Source organism: Thunnus albacares, chromosome 3 (assembly GCF_914725855.1).
Source record: "Thunnus albacares chromosome 3, fThuAlb1.1, whole genome shotgun sequence".
Taxonomy (NCBI): Eukaryota; Metazoa; Chordata; class Actinopteri; order Scombriformes; family Scombridae; genus Thunnus; species Thunnus albacares.
This window is the reverse complement of record NC_058108.1, coordinates 12,965,822-12,984,424: the sequence shown is the minus strand read 5'-3', so window position 1 is coordinate 12,984,424 and position 18,603 is coordinate 12,965,822. Positions and strand designations below refer to the sequence as shown.

Here is an 18,603-nt window from a genome sequence, read left to right as displayed (position 1 = left end):
TGACCTATTATGGTCAGATTTCTGCAGTTGATGTACAAACTTACTGTTCTGGATAAAGGGGACCTTCCTGAGCTCAAGAGAGAGGTGACATTGCATATTTGAGATATGACAAATTTATTTTCCATCCACCGACCCAAAACCCACCACAACAAATGAAGGCCAACTCTCAGAGTTTGGCTTATTAGTCTCCACCATTAGGCATTTATACTGCACTTTGATTATTTAACCACACATCTGCAGCACACTATTCTTTACACAGAGTATGGACTACAACAAATCTGATTTTGAAGGCCAGATCTTTAAGCCCTTTGATCCCTCCACAATTGACTCTCACAATTTTGATGTTGATCCAGACCTAGTTTTATCATTTGATGCATCTTTGTAGTTTTTATAATAAAACCCAGTTTAATATGGTATGTAATATGCCTCCTCATATATTCTCTACTTTTCATCTGAATATAAGAAGTCTCTTCAGCAGCTATGACAAATTCATTCATTATTTATCATCACACAAACATGATTTTTCTGTTATTGCCTTATCAGAAACATTGCTTACAGGGGACTCCAGAGAAATCTTTAAATTATCTAAATACAATTTAGTTCACAACATAAGAGAGAACAGATCTGGAGGTGGAGTGTCTTTGTTTATTAAAATTAGGGATGATCTCTCTCTCTGAAGTCAGGGCTGAGATTGAATCTGGGTTTTTTTTTTTAGAGCTCTCTGGTGTCTCTGGTGGAAATAATGTGATTGTTGGTGCCACCTGACTGTCATCAAATGAAAGTTTGTCCAGTTCTCTTCACCTGATAAACAATGAGGATTAACACTGTTACAATTTAGGAGATTTCAAACCCCTTTAAAAATAAATTAGATATTCTTACTGGGGATTTTCTCAATATTCCTTATCATAGTTACTTTTGCCCTCTTTTTCATAAATCTACACAAGTTAAAGAAAATTCAACAACTTTGATAACATCCAAACTAACTCTTTGAGCGAAGGTTTGAAATCTGGGGTCTTGTATTTAGACTTGTCAGATCATTTCCCCATATTCCAGTACTCTTTAATCGAGGTTAACATACCAAGACAATAATGCACAAAAGAATTATGAGCAAGTCAAATATTTCTAAATTTAAAGACATGCTTGACAGTATTTCATACTTACTTACTTACTTAATCCTCTTCGTTCCCTGTGGAGCATGAGGTTGTGACTATTTGTCCCAGTTTCTGCAACAGGATGGAATCTCTACGGGGTGGAGTTGTAGTCGCATGCCCAACTTCCAACCTGGAGGACCAGGTCCTGCTTTTCGTCTGGCCTTGACCCTGAATGAAACCTGCCGGGCTTGGTTGGACCTGCTGGGGATATGACCCCCGCCAGTACAGCCTTCAGAGTCATGGAGGCACACAGGCCTCCCCACCACAGCAAGGAGGCAAAACAAAGGGAAGCCAGTATTTCATGGATGATCTATATAAAGAAAATAATTCTGATTTTGTCATTTTTATGACAGTTATTAGCTTTACTTTCAATTAATGTTTTCCAATTGGCAGTCATACCAAGAAATAGAGCTTCAGTAAGCCTTGGTTTACAGTTGACTTACTGAAGCTGTTAAGGAAAAATAATAAACTGTATAGAAAATATGTCTCACTTTCTGGTTTTATTTGATATTATTATTATTTGATATTATTATTGTTACTGTATTATTGTTACATATATATATATATATATATATATATATATGGCGCAAAATAAAACTAAACTAAAAAATCTAAACTAGGTGAATGACGTCATATTTGTCATAGAGTTCTATCATTAATTTTCAATTTTGAACCAAAACACAAAAAGAGCAGGACACTATTGATGCAACTGAACTCTCTAGTTTGTTTACTTTTAGCTAACAAACTGTGCGAAAATGGAGACATCTGAGGCGGATAACAATCCAGGCAGCACAGGCTGCCTGAGGGCATGTTTGGAATATATTCTTCATCATAAATTTCTGGTTTCAAGCCTGACAGCTGTAGCGCTAGGTAAGTGATAACTGACAAGCTGTTAACGCTAGTTAACGGAAGTTTACTTAGCGTTAGCTAACAGCTAGGTTAAAGTTACTTCTGGTGGACAAAGATTAGCCAATAATACTGACTTTACATCCTGTGTAACATTACATAGGAAACTTTCATACAAGAAGTGACTGAAGTTAGAATTCATCTGAATGGAAAATGAATTATATTCAAATTATATTAACACAGATTTCAATGATAAAACCATTGAGAACTTAACTCAAACCAGTTCTTCATTGTAATAACGTAACATTTGAGGGAAATATATTAGCTGATATTAGCTTAAACAATGAATGTTTTCCAGGATACAACAGCATTAATAAGTTATGTTGGGTAATTATTGTCCGAGTTTTAATGAACATTTAAACCACAAATTCACTGTCAGTTAAAGAGGTCAGAGAGGTCAAGTTTGTAGGAGGTTAAATAAATATGTCACATTCTGTTGCCAGGCAACCAAAGCTGCTAAGTGATTTACTTCAAACTCATCCGGGTAACATCTTTTCAGCTGCCACTGCAAATGTTTCATCATACTTTATCATATCTTATATTTAATAGCTCTTACCAAACGCCACAACAGTAATTAGGTCACAGATTTGGTAACCCGTCAGATTCGGTGAGGCTACATGAAACTTCTGCATGGAAAAGACCCACAGGTTGATCTGATATTGACAGAAGAGTTAAGGACTGTACGAAAATGACAGTCCATAATGAAGACAACTCTTGCTGAAGAGAAAGGTCTTTTATTTTTTTCGCAGCCCACATCTATATTTCATCCTCCCCTTGTGCAATAAATTGAAAGAAAGAAAGAAGGAAAGAAGGCAACATAATGGTTGAAATAGTGGTGGGTCATTTGCTATATGTTGAGGACAATAATCTTCACTGTTTCAGGGCTATTTTTCCCATCACTGTCAAGTAGCTGATGGGACCGATATGTCAGTTTTGAGAAACACAACATCTTTATGGATACCAGGGAATAAAAATATTATCTTTACCAATAGTTGTTTGTAACTTTTTTCTAAGTTCAAATTGTCATTGACAGTTGGCCTATGTATAATTGAAGTTTAGTTGCATCTTTTTTCAGAAATAGTTGCTTTTTATGTTTGCCATAATTTTGTTATGTTTGCCATCCCATAACAAGGGATGAATTATGATTTATTATTGTGTGATCTCTGTTTGATTTACACCTAAAGTTTCAAGGGCCTTGCTTTCTATGAATTTCCACCATATGATTTGGGTGGCTGAAAAGATGAAAGCCCTTTTTGTGAAAAAGTTTTTGTGTTTTTTTACGTATTACATCCCTATTCTTACACTTATACACTTTGTTGATTTTGTTATATTTCTTTGTTTTTGTCTTGCAGGTATTGCTCTAGGCTTCATTCTCAAGATTTGTGTCCCTATGTCTGAATTCGACCAACAATACATCAGCTTTCCAGGAGAAATGCTCATGCGGATGCTTCAGGCAGTTACCGTTCCTCTCATTGTTACAAGTGTGATAACAGGTAAGCCAAAGGTATATTTCTCCTTAACTGTACATTAGGCTGCACATGTTATACACTCCACATTCATTGTAGAAGGAACATACTGGTGGTTTGGCAAGTTTAAACCCATTAACCAAAAATATTGCATAATCTACATTAAAGTTGCCCTCTTGAGTTTTCATTGTTTACCAATACAGGTTTAGCACCAAAACACATATCAAGTATCTTTCAAGCAACTCTGTGTAACTTTTGCTGAACACCAGCCACTGCTGGTCATACATTTCATTTCATACAATTCATACATGAATTGAACAAAGTTGTATTTTATTTCTCATGAATTCAGACTTTTATTTTTAAGAGGAAATGTTATTTCTTTTTTGAAACATTACATAGTCTTGCTTTAGGTATAACAATCATGACAAATACATTTCTTACCTCTTAAGTAATTTGCAAAGCCTTTGTTTTGAAAACTGCATTGTTTACCATGACTTCTCTCCCTCTTCTTACCTTCTTGTCCTAAATGTCAACTTAACTGGAACTAAAACGGTCTACTGCATATTCTTATTATAATTATCAAATACTGTATATCATTTATGTATCATTAATTATCCAGAGTAACTGGAGTATTGTCTTTGGAAAGACATCTGGGATATGTTGCCATTGAATGCCAACAAAATATTAGTTTTATCATGTGCAGGTGTTCAAATTTTACCTGCCATGACAGAAGTACACATCTATTTATTTTTTCAGTCATCTTAGCAGTGTTATGTTTCAATTTTTTTTAAGAACAAATAAAACAAACTTTTAATGTCAAAATAGAGAGTATTGTCTGGCCGAGGCAATTGGAACAGGGGCTAGAGTACAAAGGGGATGAAACCTCAGCTCTCTATAAATTGGGGCTGTTGAACACAGAGGACGTGCTGCCTTCCTTTACATGCAAGACAACATGTTTGACAGCTGGTCGACTCTGCGCTATGTTCATTAAACACCGTCTCTGGCTGACAGGAGGCTCATATAGATACAAGCCAATAGATTTGACAGATCTGAACAGTATACTTTTTTTTTTTTAAATACAGCGCTGTGTAGTTTGTGTAGTCTAGATAGTGTTTATTGATTAGTTGCCAGGTTACAGGTATAAAAATGTTTGTAAGTTTTAACAGAAATATGTTTTCATGGAAAAAATAACTAATTTGACATCAACTTATTTTTATTATTATTATTTATAAATTATTATTATTATAAATAGTATATGTAATATACAATACAGTGACGTATGGTTTAAAATGGTCCTCACAGAGGTCTTAAACAACACATCTGAACTCACATATTTGAGATTTTACCTGTGTTGCCCTAACTTTCCATTACATTACAGTGATGCAACACCCATATATGATCTTATTGATCCTTAAACCTTTCATTTGCAGACCGTACCTTATGTTGTTATTTTTTATAGGTGTTTCTGGTCTAAGTGTTGAAACCTCCAGAAGAGTTGCTGGACGTGCAGCAGCATACTTTGTCTCAACCACTGTAATTTCTGTGACTATAGGTAAGACAAGTATTGTTTGGTTTGAAGAGTAACATAACACTTTATTGATATAACACATAACCTCATCTGGGCAACTCCTACTCTTTAGTTAGTATTTGGTAGTGCCAGGAGGAAGCACTAACCCTTATTCAATTTAATTAATGAATCAGTCTCATAACTGTAAGTTATTGTCCTGCCAGTGACCTGTGTTTACTATGCTTACAGAAAACAACCAACCACAGCTTCTTAGGATATACGAAGACATTTATTAATAGCTAAACCTGAGGATACATGATAAAGCATAAGATAATAATAAGCCCTATGAATTATAATAAAATAAAATAACAAGGAAATTATTCAGGAATAGTGGCTTGAAGTGTGACTCGAGGCTAACACATTGCAACAGGGAATGCTAAAGGAAAGCTAATTCAACTCCTCTAAAGAAATTATCTTCTTACGTTCAACCCTGGATTATGTGTTGTAGGATTAATCTTGGTACTATCGGTCCAGCCTGGGATTGCTTATGCTGTTAAAAAAGGTGAAACAGAGGATGAGGAGTCCTTTTCCACTCTCGATGCCTTGTTGGATCTAGTGAGGTAAGAAAGTGTATGTTCTGACAACCAGGTTTCTCTACTTATTCATGTTGCAATCTCCAGTTCAGCAATGTTTAGTTCAGTCAGTACCATTTCTGGGAGTGCTGGAACATGTTTGTCTTAAGCAGAAATGATTCTGTACATCAAATGCTCTATAAAGTTACAAAGATTTGGTCGCATTTCTTATGTTGTTGGTCAACATTTACAAGCTTACTGATAGTGTGACTTTTTAAAAATTGTTTGTAGAAACATGGTGCCACAAAACCTGATTCAGGCTTGCTTCCGACAGGTATGTTTCTCATTCAGATACACAATATACTAATCATTTCCTTGCATTCCATGAAGAAGACATTGTAGTATTTATGATGTGACTACTGATCAATTTTTTATCATAGTATAAGACAGAGAGGGTGGAGTTTGAATCTGAAACAGATGAGCAAAATTCTAGTCTGGAAATGGTAAGTGTGTTTCCCTCGTCTCTATGAAGACTGATCTTTGAAGTTTTCATTTGCTGTAACAATCTTTGATACATTGAGTTGTTGTGTTGTATACATGGACCATTATATTTAATGAGTGCCTTATTACAGAATGCCACAGAAGTGCGACTGGTGGGCCACTATGTAGAAGGAGCCAATACATTAGGCCTGATTGTCTGGTCTTTTATTTTTGGCCTGATCCTCAACAGGATGGGAGAAAAAGGGGAAGTACTTGTGGATGTCCTTACTGTCCTCAATGAGGCCACAAAACGCATGGTCAACTTGATACTGGGGTAAAGTGAAACAACATAGCCAAAATATATGGCACTCTTTCTCCATAATTTAAAATATTTCAAATACAGTCCATACTCCACAGTGTGAAGTCAGTGTTGATGCTAAAATACTGAATGCATTGTTAATATTGGGTATTCTCTGCTCACAGTATTGCCATTAGAAATAGTAAAATTGTCTTTCAACAAAACATAGCACTATCTGTTACTGTTCTACCTCTGGTAGACTTGTGCTCTAAAGGGGTTTCACATCATTTTTCAAGTTTTGATGTCCAACAGTATGTATTCTTTATCACATTTGATTTATTCATTTTCCTCATAACTGGTTTCTTTTTTAACAGTCATCATCAAACTTCATTAACTAAGTCACTTAAGTATTCCCTTCACTTTTTCACACCATTGTTTTCTTTCCAGCTACTTGCCATTTGGAGTGTTGTTCTTGATTGCAAGCCATGTTGTTGAGGTTCATGACTGGGAAACTACCTTTAAACTTGGAAAGTTCATGGTAGTGGTTGTTGTTGGGTACGTTAACCTTCACTCTTATTGCGCTGTTGCCAAAATGGTACTTTGATTCTACATTTAGCGACATCTCTGCCCTTCATAGCAACTAATGGGTGAGAGCAGGAGGCTATGGCCAGTATATTCACTTTCAAAGTCATCTGTCCATTGCTATGTTTTATGAGAACAGGTAATACTGCCCATAAAGTCCCAATCCGAATGTGAATCAAATGGTAGATCTGCCCAACAAAAATCTAAACAGAGGACTGGAACCTACTAATACTCTCAAATTGATTTACTGGTATTTTAGTGCAGGGATTCAACAATTGTTATTTATGATTTCTGGCCCTTTAAAAGGTTGCAACAGTGATGAAAAAATGCCTTTTTTATGATCAGACTATAAGCCACACAAAAACATAAAGACTGGTCCTTTAAAGTAAGTCTATTCAACTTTTTAAAGATTAAACAAATTCCTCTTACAAATGAAAAGTTTAATTCATCAATAAAACTAGAAGTCTATATGGACTGTAGGTAGACATTACTTTTCTCTACTTGTTTTATTATTAGTATTATGTTACAATATCATATTTTAGCATGAGCATTATCAGTGGCAGCTGTTTAGCAAGTTAAATAGGTTACCTACTCTGTGTTGTGAGTTACAAAGCAATATCTAGGTAAAGTTTGCTTACATTAGCCACCAAACATACCAGACCAAATAAGACTGTAGCAGCAAAATTCCTGCATGTAATGAACTGAGAAATTGTAAGTTTCACTGCTTATGATTTCAGCTTTACCTTTTTAAGAGGAGGGACGTGTTATTTCTTCTTTCAAAAGTTACATGGTCTCACTTTAAATCTAGCAGAGCATTGTGAATGTAAACTCTTGCTGTTGTCAGTAATTGTATTTGATATAATCAGTATTTACTGTGTGTTTCAGGCTTATAATACATGGAGTGATAGTTTTACCTGGGATCTATTTCCTGTGTGTGAGAAGAAACCCTTTTTCTGTCATCAGAGGGGTTTCTTCTGCCTTACTGACTGCACTGGTCATCTCATCCAGGTAAGGTTACTTAACAGTAAAGTGTCTTAGAGAGCTGTGTGTTCTCAGTGTTTTCTTGACCACAGCTTATTTTTTCATTCATAATCAGAACTGTCCAAGCCAAGTGGACAAGAGCAGTTAACATTTTTAAGATGGTTTAAATTGATATTTTTTTCAATCATTGAATTGTGCACTTACAAAGTATGCATCGTGTCTCTAAGCTCTGCCACACTGCCGCTCACTTTCCGATGTTGTGAGGAAAAACTCATGATCGACAAAAGAGTCACTCGCTTCATGCTGCCCATTGGAACCAACATCAACATGGACGGAACTGCCCTTTATGAAGTGGTCGCAGCAGTTTTCATTGCCCAACTCAACCACATCCATCTGGACTTAAGCCAGTTATTAACACTTTCGTAAGTCACTCTCCATGTTCTATTGGAAATCAAAGAAAAATCATGAAAAAGCAATGTTAAGATTCATTAAAAGTGTATAATATGGAACCTTTATGAAGAAGTGGCTTAAAAAATGGATGTTGTGGTTTGTATTCTCCTCAAAAACCCACTAAAGAGTCTTTGTGTTTGATCTGCAGTGTGACATCAGCAGTGTCCAGCATAGGAGCAGCAGGGATCCCAGCTACAGGAGCAGTGACCACTCTCTTTGTTTTGACATCCATTGGTTTACCTGCAAAAGAAGCTTCCATTCTGGTGGTTGTAGAATGGCTCCTGTAAGTTTAACTTGTAGTTAAATAGATGACTGCAGCTGCTCTCTCTGCATCTGGATTAATTCCTTTGCTATGTTTGTGTGTAAAATCCATCCTAAATTCTCAGTAACTACTTGCTAGTTTCAAGCTAAGTCTGGGATTAAGGGATTTATTAAATTGGGCTGCACCATTAAAACTTAAGAAATGTCTTAGCTAGTTAAGACTTTGGTAATGTGTGAATTGGTTGCTGGGAAACATCCGTAGTCCAATCAAAAACCGTGTAGACAGAAAGACACTGCAGCATCACTAAGTAATATAACTTTCACGTAACTGTTTTAAGTCAAACAGTTTTATGATACATTAAACTTAATAGCCATCCTTTGTAGGTATTACATGATTTAATTTACGTATGCATAGGTGGATAAATCTGTGTTTCATGCAGTTTAAAATGAGTGGAAAATGCCTGATTATGCTTATCTTACTTATTGTATTTGGGTCAGTTACTCTATAGTTACTCTATTAGTAGCATTTTTTTTATCTGCCCGGTTCATATCACACATTATTAAACAGCATAGTCTGATCATTTTCATATTAACCTCTTTTATTTCCTCCATCTAAACAAGCAAGCTAACATAAGTTTAATTGGTTAGTTCAGTTGGCAGCAAACAGTTACATCTGGCAGTTATTGTGTGTAATACAATGGGATCATCGCTACCATCTCATTGGCAGGGAGGTTCCCTGCATATTGCATAATATGGATGGCAAGAAATATACTTTCTGTGTAAGAACTAGATTGCAGTGGTGGAAAGTAACTAAGTACTCAAGTACTTGTACTTTACTTGAGTATTTCCATGTGATGCTACATTTACTTCCACTCCACTACATTGTTGTTTTGATACTTTTACTTAAGTGAAGGATCTGAATACTTCTTACACAACTGCTAGACTGTGTGGTGCAACCTGTTTTAAGTTAGTGATCCGTAAATCTCAATTTAGTAGAAACTGTTCTACTAAATTGAATTTAGAAAGTTTTTCAATTTAGAAAAACATTATAATAAGGCTAAGTTTGAACTTATGAGCAGCTGGTGCAACCACCTCCTGAGTAGTAGGAGGAAAAATTAGAAGTAATTAACATACTGAAAAAAATACAGTTTAATCAGCATACAGCCTCTCCTTTTATAAGTTGGTGTTGTTTGTGCCTTTCAGAGATCGCTGCAACACTGTTCTTAATGTCATGGGAGACTGCATTGGTGTGGCAATCGTTAGCCATATGTCGAGAAAAGAACTGGAAGAATTGGACGAGCATGGACGGAAAATTACAAGGTAAAACTGTTGATGGTCTCAATTGTTGTTTTTTTTTATTTTCAGTTACATTTGCTGAAAACATTGGGTTTGCCAGTGTTTATTCCAAGGAGAAATACTCAATACACACTAGTAGCACTTTTTGAATATGTGAGCAGAGTAGAGCAGCAGAAATCTGCTCACAGACCAAATCTAATATGCTGATCCTTAAACACATCTACATGTCAGCGCAACAATTTGTCTCACACCATTGATGACCGTGCTATACTTTGTCTGGATAGGGTACATGACAGTGATACTGACAGCGGCACCCCGGACGAGATCCAGGTTAACATCAGCAGACAGGACTCTGATGACATCTTGTACCTACCCCAGGACAGTGATGCATTTGAGCACTTCCAGGATGCGGACGAGCTCAGTGAGGATTCTGATCTTCAGATTCTATGCATCCCTGCAGAATACCTGTCACTCCATGACAGTGATGCTGAGGGCTGCAGCCCAGGCGAGATCCAGGTTCACATTAGCAGCCAATACTCTGATGATGACAACAGTGATGATGAGTACATTTAGTGTCAGCTCAGCCTGAACAGGGACTGGGCATCAACAGAGGAAACAATGCAGATTGTCTTATGTCTTTAATTTGTTATTATTTGACTTGTTTGGTATCACATTCATTTGATTTTGTGTTTTGTGTTAGTGATGTAGTTGTCTATGGTCGATTTATACATTGTAGTAATAGATGCAGTTACTGAATTGAATTGAACTGAATTCAATTTATCTTAAGTGTATTGATGTAACAGATGTATTGTAGTTAGTGAATTGAATTTAATTGATATAATATTTGTAGTATTTGATGTAGTATATGTAGAATTGAATTGAACTGAACTCAGTTGAATAGAATCACACTGAATTGATATGATATAGTTATTAAATTGAACTGAATTGATGTAACAGGTAGTTATGGAGTTGATGTAACAGGTGTAGTTATTGAATCCAATTGAATTGAATTGATGTAATAGTTGAGTTCAGCTAGATTTATTTTGGTATTTATTGGTAAATAAACATTAAAGATGCTGCAGTCGTGTGTTTTAATACATGAGAGGATAGGCAACATCTCCATTTAAATACAGAGGTATTTCTATTCTATTCACCACCAAAAAAGAAGAGAAAGGACCTTCTGTCTTAATATTTTAAAATTATTATTAAATCAGAACAGTGAAGGAAATGTCAATCTGAAACTATTCTTCTAATTCTGCTATAGTACGGGGCGTGTCTGTGGGGGGTTGAGGTTGAGATGCTGTGTTTACTGCGTTGAGTATTTCTGTTTCCGAAGCATAATTCAGCTAGAAAAAAGACATCAAACTGACAACATATTTGGGGTTATGCATATTTGAAATTTGTGTAAAAGGCATTCCACCATTAATGTAGGCCTACAATTATTGTATACAGCCAAGACTGTTAGGATACAACCAACTTTCAACTTAGACCCCTGTGCTCATTTCTATAGCTAGAAATGAAACAAGGTGAACAGTGGGGTAACATGTTACTTTAAGTCCCCCTATTCAGCATTTATATCTTTATCTTAGCCCAAATAAACATTCTAACTATTGATAATATGTAGTTTATTATTTCCCAGAAGCAGGGCAATCTTTAAATTTGAGGTGTAACTCATTCAAACATGTCCAGACAGTCCAGCATTACTTGTTTTCTTGCAGTAAATACATCGGACTGCTAACATTCAGTGCTGTTGTTGTTTATTAGAGGAGTTTTATCAGTCACGATAAGTTGATTTGGTTTACCATATAAATATTTTCTGATTTTATCCTGCCAACCCCTTTCTTTGGAAGTATGTGTGTACTGCAGTTTTTGTATGTGCCAAAAGGCTGCTAAAGCGATAAATATGTACCTCAAATGACTTCTTTCTTCAAATAAAGTCATTAAAAACAGTTATTTATCAGTTATTTGCGCTCCAGCAGCTTTTACCTACACTGACTGTAGAGGGCAGCGTTTCACCTCCCAGCATGCAGCCTGCCGCAATTCCAATAGAAGAAGAAGAAAAAGGAGCGTTTCTCCCGGGCTGGTAAAGCATAAGCTGCTAGTTGTTGACTTCTAACATCAAACTAGACATAAAATGATTTGTTGTTTACAAAGAAACATCAAAACGTAACTCGTGTTGGATATCTGAAGGAGAGGCTGCCCAGTAAGTCAACTAATATCTCTAAACAGTTAGTTAACTGCAGAAGTTGGTTGTCAACAGTAAGTTAGCTCACATGCTAACTTATGTGTGATGATGAATGTTTTGTGCTCCTGTCAGACTCAGAGGATGAAGGTGAAGATCCGGCATTGGAGCGGAGTGGCGTCCTGGTTGTGGGTGGCCAATGATGAAAACTGTGGGATCTGCAGGATGCCGTTCAATGGCTGCTGCCCAGACTGTGAGTAACCAAGCCAGCCTTAAAGCTTCATGGATAACTGTTAATTCTAAAGATGGTACAGCTGACAAAGTGTTGTGTATTATGTGTCTGCAGCAGCTGTTCAGTGCTGTTTTCTAGACCAATGTAAGCATATCAGCATTAGAATGATGCAAACATCCCTAAAGTAAAGAGATTAACTAAAATATACAATCAGTATTATGGTAAAACATTCAGTAATGCTTTCAAACAGTGTAATTCTCTTAAAGTTTTCAGTGGTCATTTTCTGAAAGATTAAGGGAATGGAAACATAAAAATAATATTTAGTTATATTTAGTTAGACATCGTAGCAAAAAGCCTGAGCGCTGTTTGAACCCACTTTCAGATTTATGAGACCTGTATTTTGCTTATGAAAACAGAACAAAAATGGGCGATTTCACAGCTTTTTCCTATTCAGACCAGGTCCAGATCAAAAACCACTAGACCTGTCAGATCTTATAATAGTAATCTAGTCCAGATTTGACAGTGTATAGTGGTTTTTGATCTGGACCTGGTCTAATGTGGTCTGAATGGAAGGGGGGGGGGTAATTTTTTCACAAGTGTAAGTGGTGAAAAAACAGAATCAGCTGCTAAATATTAATTATGTTTCCCTTAACTTCAGAATTGTGAAGAAATGGGTAGGACTCAGTATTTGAAATGATGCCGAATTAGAATGACTTAAAAAACATTTTATTTATTGAATATGCAGTTTTGCCGTAAAGATACACAATGAAGTCTAGAGCCTGACTTTACACTACAGAACATCTTATATTTATACAAGGGAAATGGAGAAACTGTCCCATTTTATATGGAGCAGTTGGTCCAGGTGTATCTGTGGAATGAAGAAGTTCACCTCCATGAAGAACTGACTGTCAAGTCTCAAAACACAGTAATGAAATTCATGTGTGTGTGTAATGACAGACGTGTCTGTCCAATCAGGCAACAACTACTGAAACTACAAGGTACAATAAAAAGGTACTTCTTTGACAATTTGACATTTTGTTCAGTATACGGAAACACTTTTGTGTGCGCAGTAATGTCACTGAAGCAAGCAGAAAAACCAAAAAAAAGATAGGGGAGGAAACAGAGTTTGGACTTTAAGCTACTTAAAATAAAAATGTCAGGTGTGTAGAAGAACACTTATCATTACCGTTAAATCCTGATCAATTCTGTCGGCGTGTCGGGAGATTTATATCATTAAAGAAGTTGCAGCTGCTTGTGCCTCGTGCATAAATGCACACAGAACTGCTCTTAACGTAAAGACGCATTTATCATTTCAGCTGCTGTGAGATGCTGCGGGGATTTAATAAACTCAAAGAAAGAGTTAACACACAGCCACTCGTAGGCAACAAACAGAACCTCAGTATTACAGGCCTGTTCAGTGACACGTGACATTAATTAGTAAGATTCAGACAATAATCCAACCTTTTACAGACCTGCCTGCTCTGAAGCAAACTAATAGTTGAATGTTGACCAATATTTCAGTGGACTAGATGGGAAATACTACAGAGAAGGCAAAACTCAAGTGGATTTGTGACTTTGGAGAGACCTCTGCTAATCAAAGCCATGCAAACTTTGTCTTTTTGCATTCTCTACAGTCGACCAATCTCAGAGCTGAAATGTGGAGAAAACTTTGAAACACTGGAGGCAGCAGCTCAATGTAACTTGCTCCCCATCCCTCTGACGCAGAGTTCCACTCTGTTACATGTAAACACCAGGACCAAATATATTCAAAATATTAGAGGCTGAAGCCCAAAACGATCGTCCCTAACAACGCCTTATGAATCTCATATTAATGGTTAACATCCTTTATCTCCCACATTACACTGAAATAAGACATCTCAAACACAACACCACCCTCTCTTGAGTGTGAGTTTCAATATTAAACTTGTTCTGCAGGTAAAGTGCCTGGGGACGACTGCCCGCTGGTCTGGGGTCAGTGCTCCCACTGTTTCCACATGCACTGCATCTTGAAATGGCTGAACTCACAGCAGGTGCAGCAGCAGTGCCCCATGTGCCGACAGGAGTGGAAGTTCAAAGAATGAAGCTGTGGAGGCGGTGGTGCAGCTGTGCACCCACAGAGACTCAGAGAGAAAGGAGCGCTTACACAGGCCTCTTCATGGATGTTGTTTTTGTATCAGCTGTAAATAACTATGTTTTTTTTTTACTTCTACTTCTCATCTAATTCAGTGGACACAGAACATATTCTGTCAACAGAATTACTGATTAAATAAATTTAAAAAAAATAACATATAACTTGTAGCGTATGCCTCTTGCTTTTCATGGTGCATGTGAGTGACAGTGTTTCATCAGTGTGGTTGATTGCATGCAGCTCTGTGCTGGTGGTTTTGAAGCATATGACCTGAATTTCAGTGTGCTGCTCACTGATTCTGACTTTAATCCCTCTTGATGAGATTAACCCGATTGTTTTGTGTTTCCAGTAATGACTCTCAAGAGGCACAAGAAGGTAGTTTATATCAGAGCTAAAACTTTCCATCAAAATGGGATTGGAGATGTTTATATGTTTATTCCTTTTGGCATATATTTCTATTCAGAAATTATAACTTTAAAGTTATATTTATTGATTGTTTTTGGCCACTCTGGACCAGCCGAACAAGGTGAAGACACGACATTGACATATTTTCACCTTATAAAGTTAGGGCAACGTGTTGGCAAACACGTTTACACATCCAGCGGACACAGAGCAACACTGGCATTAGTCATAGTCACGTTTCTGTCCACCTGATTTATCTTTACAGCTTTGTTTTGATCTCCACCAACTGAAAAACTAAAACCAGAGCAAAATATCTGTATTTTTAGCTGCTAAATGCTCACTAGTTTCACCAGCTATTTGCTAACTTTGTGACCTGTTTGGTGCTGAGTAGGTAGCATTTAGTGGGTTTGTGGAGCTTTTTTTGTTGAAAACAGTTGGCTGCTGCTGGAGACAAGGTTGATAGAAAAAAAAAGTTAAAAGAGGCTAAGAGGATGAGGTGAAATGCAGAATTGGGTGACATTTCTCTGTGGGTTTGACATTAAGAGTGATCTCTCACTTTACACGTTGAAATAAAAAAAAAATTAATTACTATTACTAAATTTTTAGCAGTCCTGCTATCAACAAAACATAGCTGGTCCTGGTAAACTGCATGATTTTGACACTATTATATGTTCTGTACCAAAAGCTTTTGCTTTAGAGATCCTTTTGAGGATCAACTTTCTGAAACCAACACATTTTGCCGATAGGTCATGATGACCCCAATAAAGGTTGTAGACTGAATGTGTTGGTTTTGACTATCTTCATCTTTTAGATGGTACCATGTTCATTGCAGTGCTTTGATCAGTTTTGATCTTCAACTGCTGTAAAATGAAGGAAATGGTAGACAAACTGAAAACTATTTTCTAATAACTTTATTTTAAAAAAACAGTATAAAAATAATATACAAACAACAAATTAATACAGATACCTAAATTTTATCAGGAGGCAAGAATAAAAAAACACTGGGTTTATAACTTCTGATTGACTGTAAGCAAATTTGCTAATAAGCTGGTCAACACAAACCTGTTTACACTTTGCCTGACCTCATACAGAGGTGCTAATGACCTGAGCAGCAACAGTTTCAAGTTTCACAACATACAGAAGTCCTCCTAATTCCAGCGACATGCCACATAAAATCAACAGCTGAAAATCAAATGTTTCATTCAATTCACTGCAGTGTAAAAAAGATCTGAGGCTGTAAATCTGTTAAGCTGGAGACAACTCCACTCAACCAGCTCTGCCAGCCCTCCTTCCACCAGACATCCACAGTCCTCGACCTCCAGAAATGAGGCCGCTCACAAAATCAGGATGCTGGATTGACGTGGCCTTTTCTGTCCTTTTCTGCAGTCAGAAACAGTCAACTGGGCAGTAGGTTTGAAATGAGTGTGCGGCTTCAAAAGCCAGGTGTTCTCAGTCATCGACAGCCACGCCGAAGAGCTCCAGCAGCTCCTGGTTCTCCGGGTCGATGAGGTCAGCTGGCCTCTCCCCGCAGTCGTTCTCGAGCTCAGGGTCAGCGCCCAGTGAGAGAAGGTAGCTGAAAGAAACAAACAACATAACCTGGCTTAGTAAAAGAGATTGAATCTTGCTGGTTTGCCACATTGGTAAATTCAATGCGAGTTTCTGCCATACTTCAGCGTCAGGGAGGTCAGTGAGGTGCAAGAATGCAGCATATCCTCCAGCTTCTCTTACCTCTGTGGCATATGAGAGCTATGGAGCCAATGCATGTGTGTGTGTGTTGGTATGTGCTTTCAAAGTGTCAACATGTAATGTCATACCTCCTACTGGCTACATTTTGAGAGAAAGTAGAATAAACAGCAGCAAACCTTTGTTTCCCCACAGTGTTGGCTTTAAACTGAAATAGAGCTTTGACTGGTTTGTGTGGGACTAGATGCTCACCGTGCAATATGTGGGAAGCCGTCGCTGCAGGCCATGTGCAGTGGGGTCCATCCCTCCTCGTCTCTCTGGTGGATATCTGCTCCGTAGTTGACCAGCAGCTTCACACACTCCAGGTTCCCCGACAGGACGGCCTCGTGGATGGCAGCCATGCCTGCATAGAAAGAGCAGTGAGAAATCAGCCTCAGCAGCAGCAAACAATAATATTTGTAGTTTAAAAGTAAGATCTTTAACTGCATAAGCATTTCCCAGATCAGAATGTTTCATGGCATCTCACCAGAATGATAGATGGTGTCCAGGCTGACTCTTCTGGCTCGGATGAAAAGTCCAATCCTCTCCAACTCGCCTTGTCGGACATAGTCCTGGAAAACGATGTCATTGGGGAAGTGCACATTGCGGATGGGCTTCAGAGAAGAAGAGGAGCTCTTGCAGCTGACCGGGACGCCACAGTCCTCAGTGTAAGCCTTGATTCTCATGGTCTTGGAAACGGGGCACTCGTAGTACTTCATCCTGGTCAGACTTCTTAGTTCTTGCAGAAAAACTGGTGAATTCCAGCAACAAGATTACAACAATTAGGTTAAAAATGAGAGCAGATTCTTCTTTCTTCCTGCAGAGAGATCAAGTAGTTCCTCTCAGTGTGGCTCTCCTGCTGTCTGTCTAGTGTGTCAACTGTGATGCTGTTCCTCTGAAGACCAGGCCTCCCTGTGGATCCTTTATACTCTCTGTCAGGCTATTTTAGGATGTGACACCTCACAGATCTCAGTGGCGAGATTTGGAAGATGAGTCGCCCTCTCGGGTCAGGGCCCTCCCACTAAGTCTGTCACAAGCCAAGTTCAGCCAGTAACCTCTGGCTCTGTTTTCAATCCCACATACCCAGATGCTGCCCACTCAAGATAGTGGTGACATCCCAGCAGCAGAGAGGTAGGGGGAGGCTGGAGGTTTCTAGTAAACACCATAGAGGATAAAAGTGGTTTACTGCTGGAGTGTGTGGCTGCCAACTGCAGGGGAATGCAGGGGTGAGATGTCATGTGAAGGCTGCTGACCATTAACTGCAATGACACTGACATAAACAATCTAGAAAGGCTGCTGTCTTCACAGTCATACACTATCTTAATCACTTATGTGTGACACAGGATGGGTAATGATCATTTCCACATGACATTAGTTTACGTAATCCTTTCTCTGAGTGACAGAGTAGTGTATGCTTTATAAATACTGCCATTTTTACTGAAAAAAAACCCTTGATTAATCTATTAGTTGATTCACAGATGATTATTTAGCAACAGATTCATTGTCTTAAGTTCTGTTTCATTCAAAAATTCTTTCCAGCTTCTCAAATGTGAAGATTTTCTCTGTTTATATCACGATGAATTGAATTTTGGGGGGTTTTGAGTTTTGGCTAAAAAAAAAAGGTCATTTTTCACAATTTCCTGATATAGTTAGTTCCAGTTAGTTTCAAATAGTTAGTTTCATCTTATTTTCATTGTCACGTCCCACAAAACAAGTCAAGAGTGTGACAACAATGTAGAAACGGTTTTGTTGCTTCCGTTGAGGATACTGAGGTCATGCCTTCTGTATTTGTTCTGAGAATTTGGGGGTTTTAGCAACCCTGCGTGGGCGGGGGGCGTGAAACGTGGGGGTGGGGGGAAACCTCACACAGCAGGTATTTTTAGACTCATATTTAACTTTTACAACAATGTGGATTTAGAGACCTTCCTTTTGGTGTACATTAATAGATAATACAACAGTGGTGGGAAAAGTACTGAGATATTTTAAG

The 18,603-nt window shown here is 37.7% G+C and overlaps 3 protein-coding genes across 3 annotated transcripts; 2 read left to right on the top strand and 1 right to left on the bottom strand.

Moving 5' to 3' along the window:
• The first annotated feature begins 1,813 nt into the window (after window positions 1-1,813).
• Window positions 1,814-11,031, top strand: LOC122979629 (excitatory amino acid transporter 3-like). Its single transcript, XM_044347229.1, has 13 exons — window positions 1,814-2,021; window positions 3,410-3,550; window positions 4,983-5,075; window positions 5,539-5,650; window positions 5,894-5,936; window positions 6,043-6,105; window positions 6,235-6,416; window positions 6,828-6,935; window positions 7,848-7,970; window positions 8,171-8,365; window positions 8,542-8,676; window positions 9,858-9,974; window positions 10,235-11,031. The coding sequence occupies exons 1-13, from the start codon at window positions 1,907-1,909 to the stop codon at window positions 10,521-10,523; spliced, it is 1,716 nt and encodes a 571-aa protein (XP_044203164.1). The 5' UTR covers window positions 1,814-1,906; the 3' UTR covers window positions 10,524-11,031.
• A 958-nt stretch (window positions 11,032-11,989) lies between these two features.
• Window positions 11,990-14,656, top strand: anapc11 (APC11 anaphase promoting complex subunit 11 homolog (yeast)). The gene is made up of 3 exons (XM_044346487.1): window positions 11,990-12,153; window positions 12,268-12,385; window positions 14,300-14,656. The coding sequence occupies exons 2-3, from the start codon at window positions 12,277-12,279 to the stop codon at window positions 14,443-14,445; spliced, it is 255 nt and encodes an 84-aa protein (XP_044202422.1). The 5' UTR covers window positions 11,990-12,153; window positions 12,268-12,276; the 3' UTR covers window positions 14,446-14,656.
• Window positions 14,657-16,270: 1,614 nt separating this feature from the next.
• ppp1r27b (protein phosphatase 1, regulatory subunit 27b) lies at window positions 16,271-17,530 on the bottom strand. Its single transcript, XM_044346486.1, has 3 exons — window positions 17,104-17,530; window positions 16,830-16,980; window positions 16,271-16,467 (listed from the first exon to the last, which is right to left on the bottom strand). Exons 1-3 carry the CDS (start codon window positions 17,333-17,335, stop codon window positions 16,344-16,346), a joined length of 507 nt encoding a protein of 168 aa, XP_044202421.1. The 5' UTR covers window positions 17,336-17,530; the 3' UTR covers window positions 16,271-16,343.
• Between the last annotated feature and the right edge of the window lie 1,073 nt (window positions 17,531-18,603).